The sequence below is a fragment of the Dreissena polymorpha genome, chromosome 1, assembly GCF_020536995.1.
Source record: "Dreissena polymorpha isolate Duluth1 chromosome 1, UMN_Dpol_1.0, whole genome shotgun sequence".
Taxonomy (NCBI): Eukaryota; Metazoa; Mollusca; class Bivalvia; order Myida; family Dreissenidae; genus Dreissena; species Dreissena polymorpha.
In genome coordinates, this window is record NC_068355.1 from 65,285,135 (window position 1) to 65,304,885 (window position 19,751).

A 19,751-nucleotide genomic window follows, 5' to 3' on the forward strand; every position below is an offset into this window, starting at 1 on the left:
ATAAAGGACCAACTAATTGTTTTTAATGAAAATTCAATACTGCTCCAGCAGCTGGAGTTTCACTTCTTTATATTGCATTGCACAACAGTTTGATGTGTGCTGCGTGGATGCAGTAGCGTGTATCCCCGTACATATCTTCGATGTTGTTATATTTTCAGCCTTCAGAGGCTGGTAGCGGTATTGTGTTTTTATTATTTTTTAAGAAACCTTGTTTACTGTTTGGGCAATCGGTCACTTGCCTTAAATAAAGGACCAACTAATTGTTTTTAATGAAAATTCAATACTGCTCCAGCAGCTGGAGTTTCACTTCTTTATATTGCATTGCACAACAGTTTGATGTGTGCTGCGTGGATGCAGTAGCGTGTATCCCCGTACATATCTTCGATGTTGTTATATTTTCAGCCTTCAGAGGCTGGTAGCGGTATTGTGTTTTTATTATTTTTTAAGAAACCTTGTTTACTGTTTGGGCAATCGGTCACTTGCCTTAAATAAAGGACCAACTAATTGTTTTTAATGAAAATTCAATACTGCTCCAGCAGCTGGAGTTTCACTTCTTTATATTGCATTGCACAACAGTTTGATGTGTGCTGCGTGGATGCAGTAGCGTGTATCCCCGTACATATCTTCGATGTTGTTATATTTTCAGCCTTCAGAGGCTGGTAGCGGTATTGTGTTTTTATTATTTTTTAAGAAACCTTGTTTACTGTTTGGGCAATCGGTCACTTGCCTTAAATAAAGGACCAACTAATTGTTTTTAATGAAAATTCAATACTGCTCCAGCAGCTGGAGTTTCACTTCTTTATATTGCATTGCACAACAGTTTGATGTGTGCTGCGTGGATGCAGTAGCGTGTATCCCCTTACATATCTTCGATGTTGTTATATTTTCAGCCTTCAGAGGCTGGTAGCGGTATTGTGTTTTTATTATTTTTTAAGAAACCTTGTTTACTGTTTGGGCAATCGGTCACTTGCCTTAAATAAAGGACCAACTAATTGTTTTTAATGAAAATTCAATACTGCTCCAGCAGCTGGAGTTTCACTTCTTTATATTGCATTGCACAACAGTTTGATGTGTGCTGCGTGGATGCAGTAGCGTGTATCCCCGTACATATCTTCGATGTTGTTATATTTTCAGCCTTCAGAGGCTGGTAGCGGTATTGTGTTTTTATTATTTTTTAAGAAACCTTGTTTACTGTTTGGGCAATCGGTCACTTGCCTTAAATAAAGGACCAACTAATTGTTTTTAATGAAAATTCAATACTGCTCCAGCAGCTGGAGTTTCACTTCTTTATATTGCATTGCACAACAGTTTGATGTGTGCTGCGTGGATGCAGTAGCGTGTATCCCCGTACATATCTTCGATGTTGTTATATTTTCAGCCTTCAGAGGCTGGTAGCGGTATTGTGTTTTTATTATTTTTTAAGAAACCTTGTTTACTGTTTGGGCAATCGGTCACTTGCCTTAAATAAAGGACCAACTAATTGTTTTTAATGAAAATTCAATACTGCTCCAGCAGCTGGAGTTTCACTTCTTTATATTGCATTGCACAACAGTTTGATGTGTGCTGCGTGGATGCAGTAGCGTGTATCCCCGTACATATCTTCGATGTTGTTATATTTTCAGCCTTCAGAGGCTGGTAGCGGTATTGTGTTTTTATTATTTTTTAAGAAACCTTGTTTACTGTTTGGGCAATCGGTCACTTGCCTTAAATAAAGGACCAACTAATTGTTTTTAATGAAAATTCAATACTGCTCCAGCAGCTGGAGTTTCACTTCTTTATATTGCATTGCACAACAGTTTGATGTGTGCTGCGTGGATGCAGTAGCGTGTATCCCCGTACATATCTTCGATGTTGTTATATTTTCAGCCTTCAGAGGCTGGTAGCGGTATTGTGTTTTTATTATTTTTTAAGAAACCTTGTTTACTGTTTGGGCAATCGGTCACTTGCCTTAAATAAAGGACCAACTAATTGTTTTTAATGAAAATTCAATACTGCTCCAGCAGCTGGAGTTTCACTTCTTTATATTGCATTGCACAACAGTTTGATGTGTGCTGCGTGGATGCAGTAGCGTGTATCCCCGTACATATCTTCGATGTTGTTATATTTTCAGCCTTCAGAGGCTGGTAGCGGTATTGTGTTTTTATTATTTTTTAAGAAACCTTGTTTACTGTTTGGGCAATCGGTCACTTGCCTTAAATAAAGGACCAACTAATTGTTTTTAATGAAAATTCAATACTGCTCCAGCAGCTGGAGTTTCACTTCTTTATATTGCATTGCACAACAGTTTGATGTGTGCTGCGTGGATGCAGTAGCGTGTATCCCCGTACATATCTTCGATGTTGTTATATTTTCAGCCTTCAGAGGCTGGTAGCGGTATTGTGTTTTTATTATTTTTTAAGAAACCTTGTTTACTGTTTGGGCAATCGGTCACTTGCCTTAAATAAAGGACCAACTAATTGTTTTTAATGAAAATTCAATACTGCTCCAGCAGCTGGAGTTTCACTTCTTTATATTGCATTGCACAACAGTTTGATGTGTGCTGCGTGGATGCAGTAGCGTGTATCCCCGTACATATCTTCGATGTTGTTATATTTTCAGCCTTCAGAGGCTGGTAGCGGTATTGTGTTTTTATTATTTTTTAAGAAACCTTGTTTACTGTTTGGGCAATCGGTCACTTGCCTTAAATAAAGGACCAACTAATTGTTTTTAATGAAAATTCAATACTGCTCCAGCAGCTGGAGTTTCACTTCTTTATATTGCATTGCACAACAGTTTGATGTGTGCTGCGTGGATGCAGTAGCGTGTATCCCCGTACATATCTTCGATGTTGTTATATTTTCAGCCTTCAGAGGCTGGTAGCGGTATTGTGTTTTTATTATTTTTTAAGAAACCTTGTTTACTGTTTGGGCAATCGGTCACTTGCCTTAAATAAAGGACCAACTAATTGTTTTTAATGAAAATTCAATACTGCTCCAGCAGCTGGAGTTTCACTTCTTTATATTGCATTGCACAACAGTTTGATGTGTGCTGCGTGGATGCAGTAGCGTGTATCCCCGTACATATCTTCGATGTTGTTATATTTTCAGCCTTCAGAGGCTGGTAGCGGTATTGTGTTTTTATTATTTTTTAAGAAACCTTGTTTACTGTTTGGGCAATCGGTCACTTGCCTTAAATAAAGGACCAACTAATTGTTTTTAATGAAAATTCAATACTGCTCCAGCAGCTGGAGTTTCACTTCTTTATATTGCATTGCACAACAGTTTGATGTGTGCTGCGTGGATGCAGTAGCGTGTATCCCCGTACATATCTTCGATGTTGTTATATTTTCAGCCTTCAGAGGCTGGTAGCGGTATTGTGTTTTTATTATTTTTTAAGAAACCTTGTTTACTGTTTGGGCAATCGGTCACTTGCCTTAAATAAAGGACCAACTAATTGTTTTTAATGAAAATTCAATACTGCTCCAGCAGCTGGAGTTTCACTTCTTTATATTGCATTGCACAACAGTTTGATGTGTGCTGCGTGGATGCAGTAGCGTGTATCCCCGTACATATCTTCGATGTTGTTATATTTTCAGCCTTCAGAGGCTGGTAGCGGTATTGTGTTTTTATTATTTTTTAAGAAACCTTGTTTACTGTTTGGGCAATCGGTCACTTGCCTTAAATAAAGGACCAACTAATTGTTTTTAATGAAAATTCAATACTGCTCCAGCAGCTGGAGTTTCACTTCTTTATATTGCATTGCACAACAGTTTGATGTGTGCTGCGTGGATGCAGTAGCGTGTATCCCCGTACATATCTTCGATGTTGTTATATTTTCAGCCTTCAGAGGCTGGTAGCGGTATTGTGTTTTTATTATTTTTTAAGAAACCTTGTTTACTGTTTGGGCAATCGGTCACTTGCCTTAAATAAAGGACCAACTAATTGTTTTTAATGAAAATTCAATACTGCTCCAGCAGCTGGAGTTTCACTTCTTTATATTGTGCTATTTCGCATCACACTCGAGGCTCCGCCTCTCGTGTGATACGTCATCACACAAGCCACTCGAGTGATACAAACTCTTGGAACAATTGACTAGCGTAATATTCCGTATTAGTGAACAAAAATACTGAATGCATGAGCTTTAATTTTAAATGTATTGAGTACGGTATCTTTGGGTACTGCGGTCGAATGGTAACGTTGTTAAAACAAATGGTGTTACTTATTTTATGCTTTGTCTCTTTAATAGTTTATCATGAGTCTTGGAAGAGCAACAATAAAGGCGTGCGTTACTTAAACAAAGTGCGCGGGAATACTGGCTCAGATCGAGTCACAATAAAGGAGTGCGTTACTTACACAAAGTGCAAGGGAACGCTGGTTCAGATCGAGCAACAATATAGGAGTGCGTTACTTACACAAAGTGCACTTGAACGCTGGCTGAGATCGAGTTACAATATAGGAGTGCGTTACTTACACAAAGTGCAAGGGTACGTCGGGCTCAATTGGTCATTGTCGGCTCGGGTACTACTAAAATGTACTCCGGTTACGGTTAATATACTGAAACGTCTCTGGAAATTATAACGCTAAATTGGTCTTTGTCGGCGTTTTTTCAAATCAATGATGTCCATTTTTTTGTCAATATTCTGTTAAATTGCCATTATATTATCGAATCTCCTAATCAAAAAAGCATTAATAGGAAGGAATTGTGAAAGAGATTTTTTCTGTATTCAGCAGCGCGTTTTACCACATCGGTCTTTTGTCGGGAACAAAACTCGGGTACAGTATACATTTGCCAGGTACGGGTTAGTATATTTCTCGTACCCGGGGTATATATAAGTAAACTTAAGAGTTCCCGGGGTACATTTAAGTAGTACCCGAGCCTACAATGACAAATCGAGCGTACGTTCGGTCATATCGAGCCACAATATATATACGTTACTTACACAAAGTGCAAGTGAACGCTGGCTCAGATCGAGCCACAATATAGGAGTGCGTTACTTACACAAAGTGCAAGGGAACGCTGGCTCAGATCGAGCCACAATATTGGAGTGCGTTACTTACACAAAGTGCAAGGGAACGCTGGCCCAGATCGAGCCACAATATTGGAGTGCGTTACTTACACAAAGTGCAAGGGAACGCTGGCTCAGTTCGCGCCACAATATAGGAGTGCGTTACTTACACAAAGTGCAAGGAAACGCTGGCTCAGATCGAGACACAATATAGGAGTGCGTTACTTACACAAAGTGCACGGGTACGTTGGCTCAGATCGAGTCACAATATTGGAGTGCGTTACTCACACAAAGAGCACGGGAACACTGGCTCAGATCGAGCCACAATATAGGAGTGCGTTACTTACACAAAGTGCACAGGAATACTGGCTCAGATCGAGACACAATTTAGGAGTGCGTTACGTACACAAAGAGCACAGGAATGCATGCTCAGATCGCTAGCAATAATATAGGAATGCGTTACTTACACAAAGTCCACCGGAACGCTTGCTCAGATCAAGACAAATTATAGGAGTGCGTTACTTACCCAAAGTGCACTGGAACGCTTGCTCAGATCGAGTCACAATATAGGAGTGCATTACTTACACAAAGTTCAAAGGAACTCTGGCTCAGATCGAGCCACAATATAGGAGTGCGTTACTTACACAAAGCGCAAAGGAAAGCTGGCTAAGATCGAGCCACAATATAGGAGTGCGTTACTTACACAAAGTGCAAGGGAACGCTGGCTCAGATCGAGCCACAATATAGGAGTGCGTTACTTACACAAAGTGCAAGGGAACGCTGGCTCAGATCGAGCCACAATATTGGAGTGCGTTACTTACCCAAAGTGCATTGGAACGCTGGCTTAGATCGAGTCACAATATGGGAGTTCGTTACTTACACAAAGTGTGCTTGAACTCTGGCTCAGTTCGAGTCACTATATAGGAGTGCATTACTTACACAAAGTGTGCTGGAACTCTGGCTCAGATCGAGCCACAATATAGGAGTGCGCTACTCTCACACAGTTCACTGCAACGCTTGTTCATATCGAGCCACAATATAGGAGTGCGTAACTTACACACAGTTCACTGCAACGCTTGTTCATATCGAGCCACAATATAGGATTGCGCTACTTACACACAGTTCACTGGAACGCTTGTTCATATCGAGCCACAATATAGGAGTGCGCTACTTACACACAGTTCACTGGAACGCGTGTTCATATCGAGCCACAATATAGGAGTGCGCTACTTACACACAGTTCACTGGAACGCTTGTTCATATCGAGCCACAATATAGGAGTGCGCTACGTACACAAAGTACACTGGCACTCTGGTTCAGATCGAGTCACAATATAGGAGTGCGCTACACAAAGTGAACTGGAACGCTGGCTCAGATCGAGTCACAATATTGGAGTGCGCTACTTACACTAAGTGCACTGGAACGCTGGTTCAATTTGAGTCACATTATAGGAGTGTGCTACTTACACAAAGTGCACTTGAACGCTGGTTCTGATCGAGCAACAATATAGGAGTGTGCTACTTACACAAAGTGCACTTGAACGCTGGTTCAGATCGAGCAACAATATAGGAGTGTGCTACTTACACAAAGTGCGCTGGAACGCTGGCTCAGATCGAGTCACAATATAGGAGTGTGCTACTTACACAAAGTGCGCTGGAACGCTGGCTCAGATCGAGTCACAATATTGGAGTGCGCTACTTACACAAAGTGCACTTGAACGCTGGTTCAATTTGAGTCACATTATAGGAGTGTGCTACTTACACTAAGTGCACTGGAACGCTGGTTCAATTTGAGTCACATTATAGGAGTGTGCTACTTACACAAAGTGCACTTGAACGCTGGTTCAGATCGAGTCACAATATAGGAGTGTGCTACTTACACAAAGTGCGCTGGAACGCTGGTTCAATTTGAGTCACATTATAGGAGTGTGCTACTTACACTAAGTGCACTTGAACGCTGGCTCAGATCGAGTCACAATATTGGAGTGCGCTACTTACACTAAGTGCACTGGAACGCTGGTTCAATTTGAGTCACATTATAGGAGTGTGCTACTTACACAAAGTGCACTTGAACGCTGGTTCTGATCGAGTCACAATAAAGGAGTGCGTTACTTACACAAAGTGCGCTGGAACGCTGGTTCAGATCGAGTCACAATATAGGAGTGTGCTACTTACACAAAGTGCGCTGGAACGCTGGTTCTGATCGAGCCACATTATAGGGGTGCGTTACTTACACAAAGTAAACTGCAACGCTGCCGTGATATTCGGAAGCAGTCCACTCGAACTCTACCGCTGACTTCGACACGTTGCTCATGTGCGTCACAGAGCCATTCTGAAAAAAGAGACACGATATGCTTGAAAATATGCATTAAACAGATCATTGAACAAATAACAAGGATTTTGTTATTAAATTACATCACTTGCGCTTTTCAATGAGAGAAAGTTCTTTTTTTTTAGAAATTTTTAAACACATGTTCGTGATTACTTTACTTATTTATTGATTAATGACACAACATTTATAGAAATCATTTTGTGGAACAATCAAGTTTTTTTTGTTATTATGACACAAAATTATTACAGTTCTTAAACGGGTTCGGACCTTTGAATACGAAACTCGAAGCCATGTTTCAGGTCACAATGAATGACTATAAAAAACATTTGAAATAGCTGTTTTACAACTTAAGTAAATTAATTACTAGTACTTTACTTTAATTAGAAAAGTGTTTTAGTACTAAAGTAACTTTCATTGACGTTTTCCCCAAATAGTTAAATGCGTTTATTTCACATTAAAATACAAAATTCACTTAACGTTAAAAGCTTGGGAACAACTTCAGGATGAAGCAGTAGACTGTTAAGTAGACTGTTAAATAATGATAAAAGTTCCCCTGGTATTACCCCATCGCATTTGTTGTTACCACCATTAATCGCTTTCAAAGTGCCCGTGGTGACATTTTTCGTCAGGTCCGTTCTTGCTTGGCATAAGTAGCCCTTCAACTGATCGCTGGTGGAACTGTTAAGGGTCACTAAAATAGGGAATACGGTTTATGGAACACTTTTTGGCCTGGGACGTAGCCCTAAGGCCATAGCTATGATACAAATTTCTGAGACAGTCAGAATTGGCTGGCTGCCAAAAGCCACGAATGAATTCCCAAAAGTCCGATTTACCACTTGGCGGTTATTCATGCGCAATCAAAGAAGTTCTTCGCAGATCTCAATAACCCTCCTTGTAATTACAGAACATCACTATATAACATGACAGTGTCATAAAACGTGTAAAAATGTTATTGAAGCAAAATTGCTAAGCATTGGCTACGCCATAATTTTTATTATTGTTTGCATATTCATGCGAGAATAAGTTCCTCACTTGACGGTCTAGGCCGAAAAGATACGAGTGCCTACAGAGACAGTAAGAAGAATGTTTTTCTGATACATTTTTTGAAGACATTACATTTGTTATTTATAAACATATTGTAAGATATTGTTATTTTATTTTGCGTTAACGAGACATTCACGAAAAAAGAAAATGAAAAAAACAACAACAAATATTCATGATCATTCTCGGAAATATACGAAGTTATCGGATATGATATTTCACTGCGCAGATCGAGCATGCAAATCGAGCGCGGAAAGTTCTACGCGAGACACCGTTCTTTATCAGGGTAAAGGCCCAGTCTCACTATGATGCCGGCGGAGCCACTTTGCGTGATCCGGGATCTACCGGGATGAACCGGGGCTCTACCGGGATGAACCGGGGCTCAATCGGGGACGACCGGGATGAACCGGGGTAAACCGGGGCTCCACCGGGAAATTATTAAAATGTGTAATACCTCCGGGAGTCACCGGGAAGGACCGAAAACGACCGGCACGGCACGAACAACCGGGACGGCACCGGGAACAACCGGGACGGCACCGTAGCTCCACCGGGGCCCATACAGACCCCGGCAGAGCTACGGCAATGCCCCGCTGATTGCCGTTAGAGTCCCGGTATAGCTACGGTATATAAGAAAACAGGCGCTCTGCCGCAACGCCACCGGCATTCACCGGGGCTCCGCCGGGGCATTACCGGCGACGACCGGGGTAAAATCGGGTCGTTGCCGTAGCTCTGCTGGGGTCTGATGCCGGTATAGACACGATTAGGGCCTGCGGTGTTACGGTATACCGGGAATCTGCCGGCTCTCACCGGGACTCAACCGGGGCACTACCGGCGACAACCGGGGGTATGCCGGGACGCTGCCGGCTTTCACCTGGGCACTACCGACGACAACCGGGGCTCTGCCGGGGCTTCACCGGGATAAACCGTAGCCAGTTCGGGTTGACCGGGACTCTGCCGGGCTGTTGACCGGTCCTCGCCGGTCGACCGACGTTAGCAAACCGGGATGGACCGGGGCTCTACCGGCAAAAGTGAGACTTGGGCTTAAGTGGATTTTATTTTGTATACACATTACAAAGGAAGTATGAGTGTTTTCCTGATCTGTTAATTATGTAATAGAAATATATTTTAGGCTATTGAAAGTGATTTATCTGACGCCAACAATAACAGTTTTTTGCGGCCATGTTGTTGTTGTTGTATATCTTCACCGCCTATGTAGACAAACCTCTACCAGATCTGTAGAGTTGAACAAAAGGTTATCGTTCCCACAACCAGTATCGTGTTGTCCTCCACCGTCTATGTACACTGTAGTATATACACAACTATTGTATTGTCTTACAGTCTCTGAGCTTCTGCACTCAACCGCTAGGGTCAATCCGTATAAATTCGGACACAGGGAGAAATTCGGAAAAAAACATCGTAAATGCATTTCACGTCACACTAAACCTAGCCCCATGCCTTCAGCGCCTACAGCGCTTTGATTATCTACAAGGAGCGGCAATGGAAGCGCATGAACAGTCTGTTCCTTGATGGGCACTCAACTTATGAAAACTATTGTTTTTCAAGTTGCAGTAAAGTTTTAGTAATTATTTAAAAAAAGATAAAACATTGATGCATACGAAAGATACAGTACAATATCAGCATAAGGAGGGACATAAAAATCAATAATTCAGCTGTATTCAAGAGCAAAATATTTGAGTATATTCGCTCTCTTATTAACAAAAGAGATGACACTATTGGGAATCTATTAATATGTGAATATGTTTTCATAAGCAAAAGAGACACGCCTTTTTGTTCGTCACCAAAAAAACAACAACCAACAAAACCGCTTATCCTCTCAAGGGACTTCATAAAAAGGGTCTTAAGTTCAGGGTTGTTTTAATATAGTAACATAGTTAATAGGTTTAATATATTATTCCTTGTTTGTATTCGTGTATTGGTTACTGGTTTTAAAAATTACATTTAGACATTTAAATGCAGACATAACTCTTGTTACTCTTAATTTCCTCAATAAAAACAAAACGTAAATGAATATTGACATGGGATTTTAGTCTCAGATTTAATTCATGGACTTATGATTGCATCATAGAACATGTTTTGTACACTTCCATGATATTCATAGCGATCAAGTTTAAGTCGATACTGACACATGTACTCGGATTTGTTTCAGAACCAAACTTGCGTGTTTTTTTCTTCTTAGGATGAAGTTAACACAGAAATGTGGGGCTTTTAAAAATTGTGTATAGGCTTTTCTACATGAATGTGTGTTCTGCTGTACAGGCAAAAACTTAATAAACTATAATTACGTTTATTTTCTCGAACTACTGCTACTTAACTGTTTCTACAGTTTTAATTCATCAACATTCGGATTGTTTTTAAAGGGATCTTTTCACGCTTTGGTAAATTGACAAAATTGAAAAAAATTGTTTCAGATTCGTAAGTTTTCGTTTTAGTTATGATATTTGTGAGGAAACAGTAATACTGAACATTTACCATGCTCTAATATAGCCATTATATGCATCTTTTGACGATTTTAAAACCTAAAAATTATAAAGCGTTGCAACGCGAAACGATTGAATAATTTGGAGAGTTCTGTTTTTGTCGTTAAATTTTGTGAAACTACGAAGATTGCTTATATAAAGTTTAAAATACGTCAAGAATGTGTACTCGGCGGAATAGCTCAGTAGGCTAAACCGTTTTTACTTCAGGACTCTGGCAGGACTCCAGGGGTCACTGGTTCGAAACCTGCACCGGGCAATGTTCTTTTCCTTTTTTCTTTTTTTTTTCTTGATTTTTTACTGGAGCTTTTACGATCCAATGTTTACATTTATCAATATAAAGCATTTAATGAATAAGTTAAAAAAAATGCCAAAATCTGTGAAAAGGCCCCTTTAATTGTTTAGTACGATCGTATATAACAGTGGGTATGGCGATACTTCGATAACGGATGGCACTTCGATATAAGAGAAAAACAAAATTCACGCGCGAAATATAAGTTCCTCGTTTTTTAAACGTTTATGCTTTATATTGTATTGATATATTCAAACATTTGACCTAAATATAAAGTAAAAAAACAAGAATGCGATAAAAAAATGTAACCCTAAACTGGGCTCGAACCACTGACCCCTGGAGTCCTAGCGTTAAAAGCCTTCCGTTTAGACCACTCGGCTATCCGTGCTTATGCCATTGAAGGATGTAATTTTACTTTATATAAGCAATCCTCGTAGTTTCACAAAATATAACGACAACAACAGAACTTTCCAAATTTTTCAATCGTTTCGCGTTGCAACGCGTTATAATTTTCAGGTTTTCAAATCGTCTCAAGGTGCATATTATGATATTTGAGAGCATGGTTAATGTTCAGTGTTACAATTTCCTCACAAATATCATAACTAAACGAAAATTATCGACTCTAAAAAAACGTTTTGTTTAATTTTGTCAAATTACTAACACGTGAAAAGGCGCCTTCACTATTAGTGTTTTAAAACGGTACATGGTGGAGTTGATAAAATAAAAATTGTATATCCTTCTGTATTGTGAAAAAAACATGTCAATTAAAAATAGGAGATTTTTTGTCAAAAAGTAGGACATTCCATCGGAAAACAACATAAACTGAATAATTGGTACACATTTCAACATTTTAAAGATATTTTGACATATTGCAATAAAGTGTTTGATATTTCAGCATGTAGAGTAATCACTGTGTTTCAAATACCGAAAGTGTGAAAGTATTCAAGGGCATATAAACGAAGATAGATCATGTTGATATTAATGATTTTGTCGACACTTTGATTCCCTTTAAAGAACTTTTTGGATTACGGAGACTTTCAACAAATCGGGAACTCTGATATCCGAGTTATAATTTCTACCTGAAATGCATTTATGTACATGATGGCTAGTCTTACCAAACATTTTAAAGAAATGAATCAACGTGCATAGTCAAACGCATCAAATCAATGCATAATTTAATTACAAAAGCTTACGAAATGCGAAATATAACCAATTATACTATCAGTGTTTTTATCTCATTTTGATATAAAATATAAATGTCTTTATCTGAAGAAATATATTTCAAGTGACGACACAATAATAGTCTGTATTTATCATTTGAGATTTGGTGCGATGAAAATACAACGGATCGTGCGGATCAACACGATCGGGTTTAACCCATTTATGCCTAGCGTCTAGTAAAAAATGCCTTGGCAAACAGCGTACACCCAGATGAGATGCTGCATGATGCGGCGTCCCATCAGGGTCTGCGCTGTTTGCTTAAAGGAATTTTTGTAAGAAATATTCTAAATATAGACCTAGACATTCCTAATTTTGGAAATAAATTGATCCAATTAGAAGGATTGGAGAGTCCACTCGGCATAAATGGGTTAACGTGAGATAGCGGTGTCTGTTAGAGATAAATACAGATTTGTTCTTCATAAAATCCTGTGTCGGCGTTGTTGATAAGCATCGCATCATCAAGACGATTCTTATGCGCAGTCACAAAATTAAAAAGAGAACACGAATGGAAACGAGAGCGCCGATGGCGTTAAAAGCATAGGTGCAAGATACAGGGAAGAATGGCGTCACGTGGTATAATGTAGTTCGATATCGCCATCCGCGAATTTCTCAAATCAATAATTTCAAACAATTACCGACTATTTAAATAGATAATCTTTCCATTTACATCAGTGTTTGAAACGCTTATGAAAAATAATTACCCAAGCCTTTCAAAATTTAAGTACGGACAGATCTGTATCGAACTATTCTTTTCACAAATGAAAATAGACGCTACCCTATTCGTCTGCGTCAAGAATTTGTCGTAAAACTTGTGGTAAGCGTTAGATGCAGACGTGCACAACAGATTGAGTTCTGAATACAGATTTCTGAATGCAGATTTTTATAGAAACTCCTCACAGCAGTTACTTCCCTTGCTTCGCCCGGTCAGTAACTTCTAGTATAAGGGAGGCCACTGCGTAGGAGATTGAGATTTATAGTGCAGATAGAATTGTTTTACGAACGAAATTTGTTTCAGGTTATAAGAAGATTTTTTGACATAAAACGGTCTTAGAAAAATTCACTAAAAACGGTGTCAGCAATATTCTTGGAAGAAAACGTTAGAAAAACGTTTCCAATTTTTTTTTGTAAGAATGACCATATACTAAATTAAATAGATATTTCGTCTGATTTTTGATCAGGTAAGGCTTCATAAAGGGCAACCGATATATGTGGATTTTCGAAATGTGGTATATACCATAAGCATAGGTGCGTAAACGCACCTATGCTAAAAACAACAACATGCACTAGATCTTCGCTCATAGGGATAACTTCTCTGTACACAACCATAACGTTAGCTCCAAGTGCGATTTACCTGACCCGTTATTACTTTATTTGTTGAATAAAAATAAACTAGGGTAAGAATATGATTATAGGCAAAAAGAAATGAGAACATGAAATGTTTACATGTCATATCATAGAAACAAATTCCTTATTCTTCCAAATGTGTTCTTCTTTTGTCTTTTCAGAGGATCTGACCCCATGAATAAGAATACTATACCAAAGTATAGTCGCTTCTATTGACTAACACGTACAGAACAGAGGAACATTCTTAAATATTGGAGCATTGTGTCAAAGGCAACACGTGTCTGACTTAAAACTATAGAGAACCTATTCTTCAGAGAGATACTGAATTGTTTTTATATTGTCTGTTTACTATAACACTAGTCCCCGGCGCATTCTGTATTTCTGATTCACTTAAAAGAGTGTGTTATATCTGGTAAAAAGTGTCGAGTAATCTGGAATAGAAGTGCCATTGTCATTGAAATGATCGGTAAAAGAAGTGTCCATGAAAATTTGACATCCGACTCTTAAAACCTTTGAATATCCTCAAAAACGTTAGCTAACTAAAATGTTACATGGTGTCATATTAAAGGGATCTTTTCACGCTTTGGTAAATTGACAAAATTGAAAAAAGTTGTTTCAGATTCGCAAATTTTCGTTTTAGTTATGATATTTGTGAGGAAACAGTAATACTGAACATTTACCATGGTCTAATATAACCATAATATGCATCTTTTGACGATTTTAAAACATAAAAATTATAAAGCGTTGCAACGCGAAACGATTGAATAATTTGGAGAGTTCTGTTTTTGTCGTTAAATTTTGTGAAACTACGAAGATTGCTTATATAAGGTATAAAATACGTCAAGTATATGTACTCGGCGGAATAGCTCAGTAGGCTAAGGCGTTTTTACTTCAGGACTATGGCAGGACTCCAGGGGTCACTGGTTCGAAACCTGGACCGGGCAAAGTTCTTTTCCTTTTTTAAATTTTATTCTTGATTTTTTACTGGAGCTGTTACGATCCAATGTTTACATTTATCGATATAAAGCATTTAATGAATAAGTTAAAAAATGCCAAAATCTGTGAAAAGGCCCCTTTAATGGACATATTGATCTTTTATTTTGAATAATAAGCGCGTTATGATTTATTTCAAAATATTTTAATTTTGTTAAATTGTTTAAATGTGCACTGATCAATCAATTAATGCTGTTTATCGATGGAATTGTATCGTGATATATATATCATCCACCGTTCTTTCGGGATATTTTTTCGCAATACGAAGTGCTATACCATTCATCGGCCGAGCAATGTTCTGTGTATGAAAACCAAATAACAGAACATGCATTCCACAAAAGCTGAAGAACTCAACTCTCGCGCTTGGAATTTGTTGTTCTCTTTTATCGAAGTATCGTCATACTCATTATGTATATGCACCTATTAAAGATTTGTAGGGTTAATAAAAACAGTATTATAAATAACACCGCATTCATAATCTAGAATAAATCATATATCGACATCAGATCTTAAGGAATCCATCAATACAATGCAATCACAAATCAAAGTCTTAAAATAAGGCAACAAATAGTTATCTCTTTAGTATTAGCGTCAGCTTTAATATCATCAAAAAGATATACCATACTTTTCCTCGCAATGCTGAGCTGCGTTAAACGCTGCGCTAAACGTGTCTGGACATGTATTATGTATTTAAACCTATTGTTGTATATGAACATTACCTTGATCATATTTCTAAACCCCTGAGGGCATACATTACTAAATTACGATTGTCAGTTCTTCCACTTAGAATACAGAATGGTAGATATGCTACTCAAAACACCCATAGAAACGAACGGCATTGTCTATTATGTAACGAATCAGATTTAGAAGATGAGTTCCACTATGTATGTAAATGTACTAAATATATCACTATCAGAAAGAAATTTATAAAACCATTTTACTACAATAAACCATCTGTATATAAATTCCACCTATTACTAAATGGTAATAACACAAATGAGCTATTAATGTTCGCAAAGTATGTTAAATATGCGTTAAAAGCAAGAAATACATTTTTGAACACTACTTTGTAGTATACAAAGGGTTTTCCCCCTAAACACTGTAATACTGTACGAATACTTGTTATATCTGATCTTGTTAGGCATTTAATTAAATGTTATACCTTTTCATTAAGTGATGTTTAAATATATAATATATGTAGTTTTTTTATGTATTGTAAATCTTTATCTAAACATAACACAATGTTAAACAAAATGTTAAAAATCGTGACATCATGCATGTATATGTTATTGATGTATTTAGACGATGTACTTTGTACAAGTCTCAATCAAGTGTCTTGTCTTGTCTTGCTAAACGCTGCGCTCAACGCTGCGCTATACGCTACGCTATATGCTATGATATACGCTACGCGTTATGCTAGATTTAACGCTACGCTATATGCTACACTACACCGCACTTCACAACACCACGCCACATCGCACCACGCCTTGCAACGCCACGCCACGCTACGATACGCTAAAATTCACCACGCCAAGCCATGACACTCAACGCTTCACTACAACGCACAACGCCACGCCTATTATCGCCACAAAACAATACGCCACGCTTTTCTACATTTCGCTACTCTACAATACAAAACGCAACGCTACAATACACCACAGCAAACCACACCACGACCAACTACGCCATACTGCACTACAAAACACCACACCACGAAACGCTACATTATGCAATACTACACTTCAATACATCACACCATGCCACGCCTTGCAACGTTTCAATTTAATATATCACACCACGCCTTGTCACACCACGCTATCCCACGCCACGCATACATTCAATACACCACGCCACTTCTCGTTACACTACAATACACCTCAACAAGACATGCTACACTGCAATACACAACAACACGCAAGGCTACACAACGCTAATATACATCACGCCACGCCAAGTTACGCTGCATTACACTACACTATACAAGGGATACAACTCGACTTCGCAGTAGCAGACACAGGTTCTCAGCTGTAAAATGTACTAATGAGGTCAGCGATTTGCATTTGTTTATATGTATTGATCTCTCAAAGAGACGTAAAACAGTATTTTATTGCGATAATAGTTTGCAGAAATGCACAACGAGTAAGCAAATTACACGAAAGTCTTTACTGATTCGTTTACTTTTCACATGTAAGTCATTTTCCTTTTTTTAAATGGAGTGTTTGATTGGCTACGTCGAATGGTCCACGGCTTCATTATGTTATGCTCACAAACATGGACCGCTGCCAGTGAATGCAATCACACCAATTCTGTTATTTCAAATATAATCAACTTGTCATTTGAACGTTTTAAGGGTTTTTTTTCAATTAAATTAAAAAAACACATAAAGTATTGCCTTTTTATTTTAAATTCGTGTGGTGATTGCAATATAATGGTAATTGTTGCCGCTATACCGTGTTTCGTTTCGCATTTTTTCATGTGCAATAATAAAACAGGGGAGAAAATGTGTAAGTAGTTATTTAAAAATATTTAATAAAACGTGGACGTGTTTTGGATCGTCGACACGTTATATTCGATTTCCTTACAGTATTGATGGTTAGGCCAAATGTTGCGAACCGTATATCAAATGGGATGATTCTTTAGGTATTTGACAACAAGAAGCCTTTAACAAATGATATTTTAAATCTGTGGAGTAAGATTACAGTTTTGCATAACTAAAATAGTACACTGTGCTACTTCATATTAACGTGGTTATATTCGTATACACGAATTAAAAATTTCAGCCGTGGGCTATCTGATTTCAAACTATGACCAACACTCATTATTTTCTTAATTATAATTCAGTTTGAACCTCTCTGTCGGGTTTATAATAAATAATGTTATTTTATTTATTTGATGAACAGTTAGTTACAACAGGCGCAGCGCCGGGGAATGTGTGGGTTAAGGATAGACATACCTCTTGCGAGTTCACGCGGGGCAACTTATTTGATTATATATTAACACATTAAAACGGTTGCGTGTGTTGTCATGCTCACTGCATATGTACGCTGTACGAACACTGCTATTAACACCCCCGGAAACCCGACATGCTGTGAGAAGTTGGAAATGCTAGGAGATGGAGCCGATATATTTCAAAGAATTTCGGTAGGGTAAGTAAATCCAGTTCTATAATTGTTTAAAGGCATTTTTGAAATAAAATATATTTTGTTGCATGCTAAGGAGGTATTACCATGTATGTTAGAAAAATGCTGGTTATTAATATTCTGGATTTATTGAAATATGGCTATTTAAAGTCGACGATGCAGAGATTTGTCCCATATTTAGCACTTTATTCACAAATTTCTTTAAAGGTATGCCAGTGATCGGCTACATCTCCTAGCATGTCCAACTTCTCACAGCATGTCGAGTTTCCGGGGGTGATTAAGATCAGATAACTTTCGTTGCGCTTGACTTAAGTGAACATTTAGTTCATTTAGGCGCTTTAAAAATATCAGAACACTAATTAACTTATTAAACTGTAATATTTGGAATAGTGTAAAATGGTAATTATAACAAGGAAAGAAAAAGGCGTTTAGTGGAAATACTCTAAACTTTAATATTTCAACGTTTTCAAAAATAAAATGCACCAAAATGTTCCAAAACATTAAAGGATACAGACAATAATAACAAAAGCATGGATGAAATCGCTAAAGCGCCTTAAAACCTATATAAACTTAACTTAAACTAGCAATGTCCCGTAAGTATCAACCGTATATACACGTATCTTAACTTACATTTTAATGTCTCCTTACAGCCGAACACGAGTTTGGAGACTGTGAGTTGGTATGGAGCCGTAGACGTCTGCCCCGCCACAACACCATGATTGGGCGCCATATTGTCACAGGCCCCGACGGGCGCTCCAGACGGATATCCATTGACGCTTCTTCCGGTTAATGTCACGAGAAAGGCCATGACCACCGCGAGACTTCGAATTAAGAACATTGCGGAGAGGTAGCTTCTTAAAAAAATGGTTTATTGCACATTTAAACTATGGTAGTCAATATATAAATCTAATTCAACACATATAATAGAGAATTTATTGTTTACATCCGTGTAAGTAGAATGTAAATGCCCCCAACGATCTGCATTTTCGAATTTAAACTTGTATATTATGACTTAAGACTGAAAATTCAATGTAAGACAACAAATTCGATACAGTTCGGTCAATTAAGATTTTAAGATAAAAATTAATAATGCAACCGCAAATAAACACATTAAACCGGTTTTGTATGCTTATTATGTCTAATGTGTAGATAAACTCGTAACAAATAATAGCTCTGTATTAAGTGTTAAAGTAGGTAAAGGGTATATTGGTTAAATTAGCACTGAATGTTTACATTATCTATCCGTTAATTAGATAATTAAAAGCATACACCAACGCGGTAATTCACTATAAATATATATCTGCAATTAAAAACAAAACGTTAAATACCTGTAATAGGTAAATATCTGTGTCACAGTAAAATAAGACCGTCGGGCGTTATATATGGTGAATACTAGGAAACTGTTAACCCGATATGCAGGTATGAAGTAAACCACAAACCGGACCCGACTCTTGTATAGCGAAACTGTTTTATTTAAAGCAGCAGTGAAGTAAACGAGAGAAACAATTGTTAACTGTAGATAAAGCTCTTACTCCGTATAATCATCTTTATCGTCATCGTCAACATGATAATTTGTATTGTCTATAATTATACTTGTTAATATTTATAAAAAAAAATAATCTTACAAACAAATGTGTTTATTTATTTGTTTTGCAGCCGTGAATACATCAAGCTGTTATGATGCCAGGTAGGCAAATCGTTCAAAACAACGAACTCCATGTTACGCAAATGGTTCAAATCTACACATATTAATGTTGTTCATCATCACCAACGTAATCATCAACTTCATCATCATCATCATTATCATAATAATCATTATCATCATTACAACCACCTCCATTATTATCATCATCATCATCATCATCCTCCTCCTCCTCCTCATCATCATCAATCATTATTATCATCATCAT

At 37.9% G+C, this 19,751-nt stretch overlaps 1 protein-coding gene across 1 annotated transcript in view; it reads right to left on the reverse strand.

The window, feature by feature from the left end:
* LOC127878855 (putative ferric-chelate reductase 1) overlaps positions 1-19,308 on the reverse strand; it is a 46,076-nt gene extending 26,768 nt beyond the window's left edge. Inside the window, exons 1-4 of the mRNA XM_052425415.1 lie at positions 19,170-19,308; positions 18,472-18,662; positions 7,879-8,006; positions 7,218-7,315 (exon numbers count right to left, since the gene is read on the reverse strand). Coding sequence (XP_052281375.1) covers positions 7,218-7,315; positions 7,879-8,006; positions 18,472-18,649 — 404 coding nt within the window. The 5' untranslated portion in view covers positions 18,650-18,662; positions 19,170-19,308. The remainder of the gene's footprint in view (positions 1-7,217; positions 7,316-7,878; positions 8,007-18,471; positions 18,663-19,169) is intronic.
* Between the last annotated feature and the right edge of the window lie 443 nt (positions 19,309-19,751).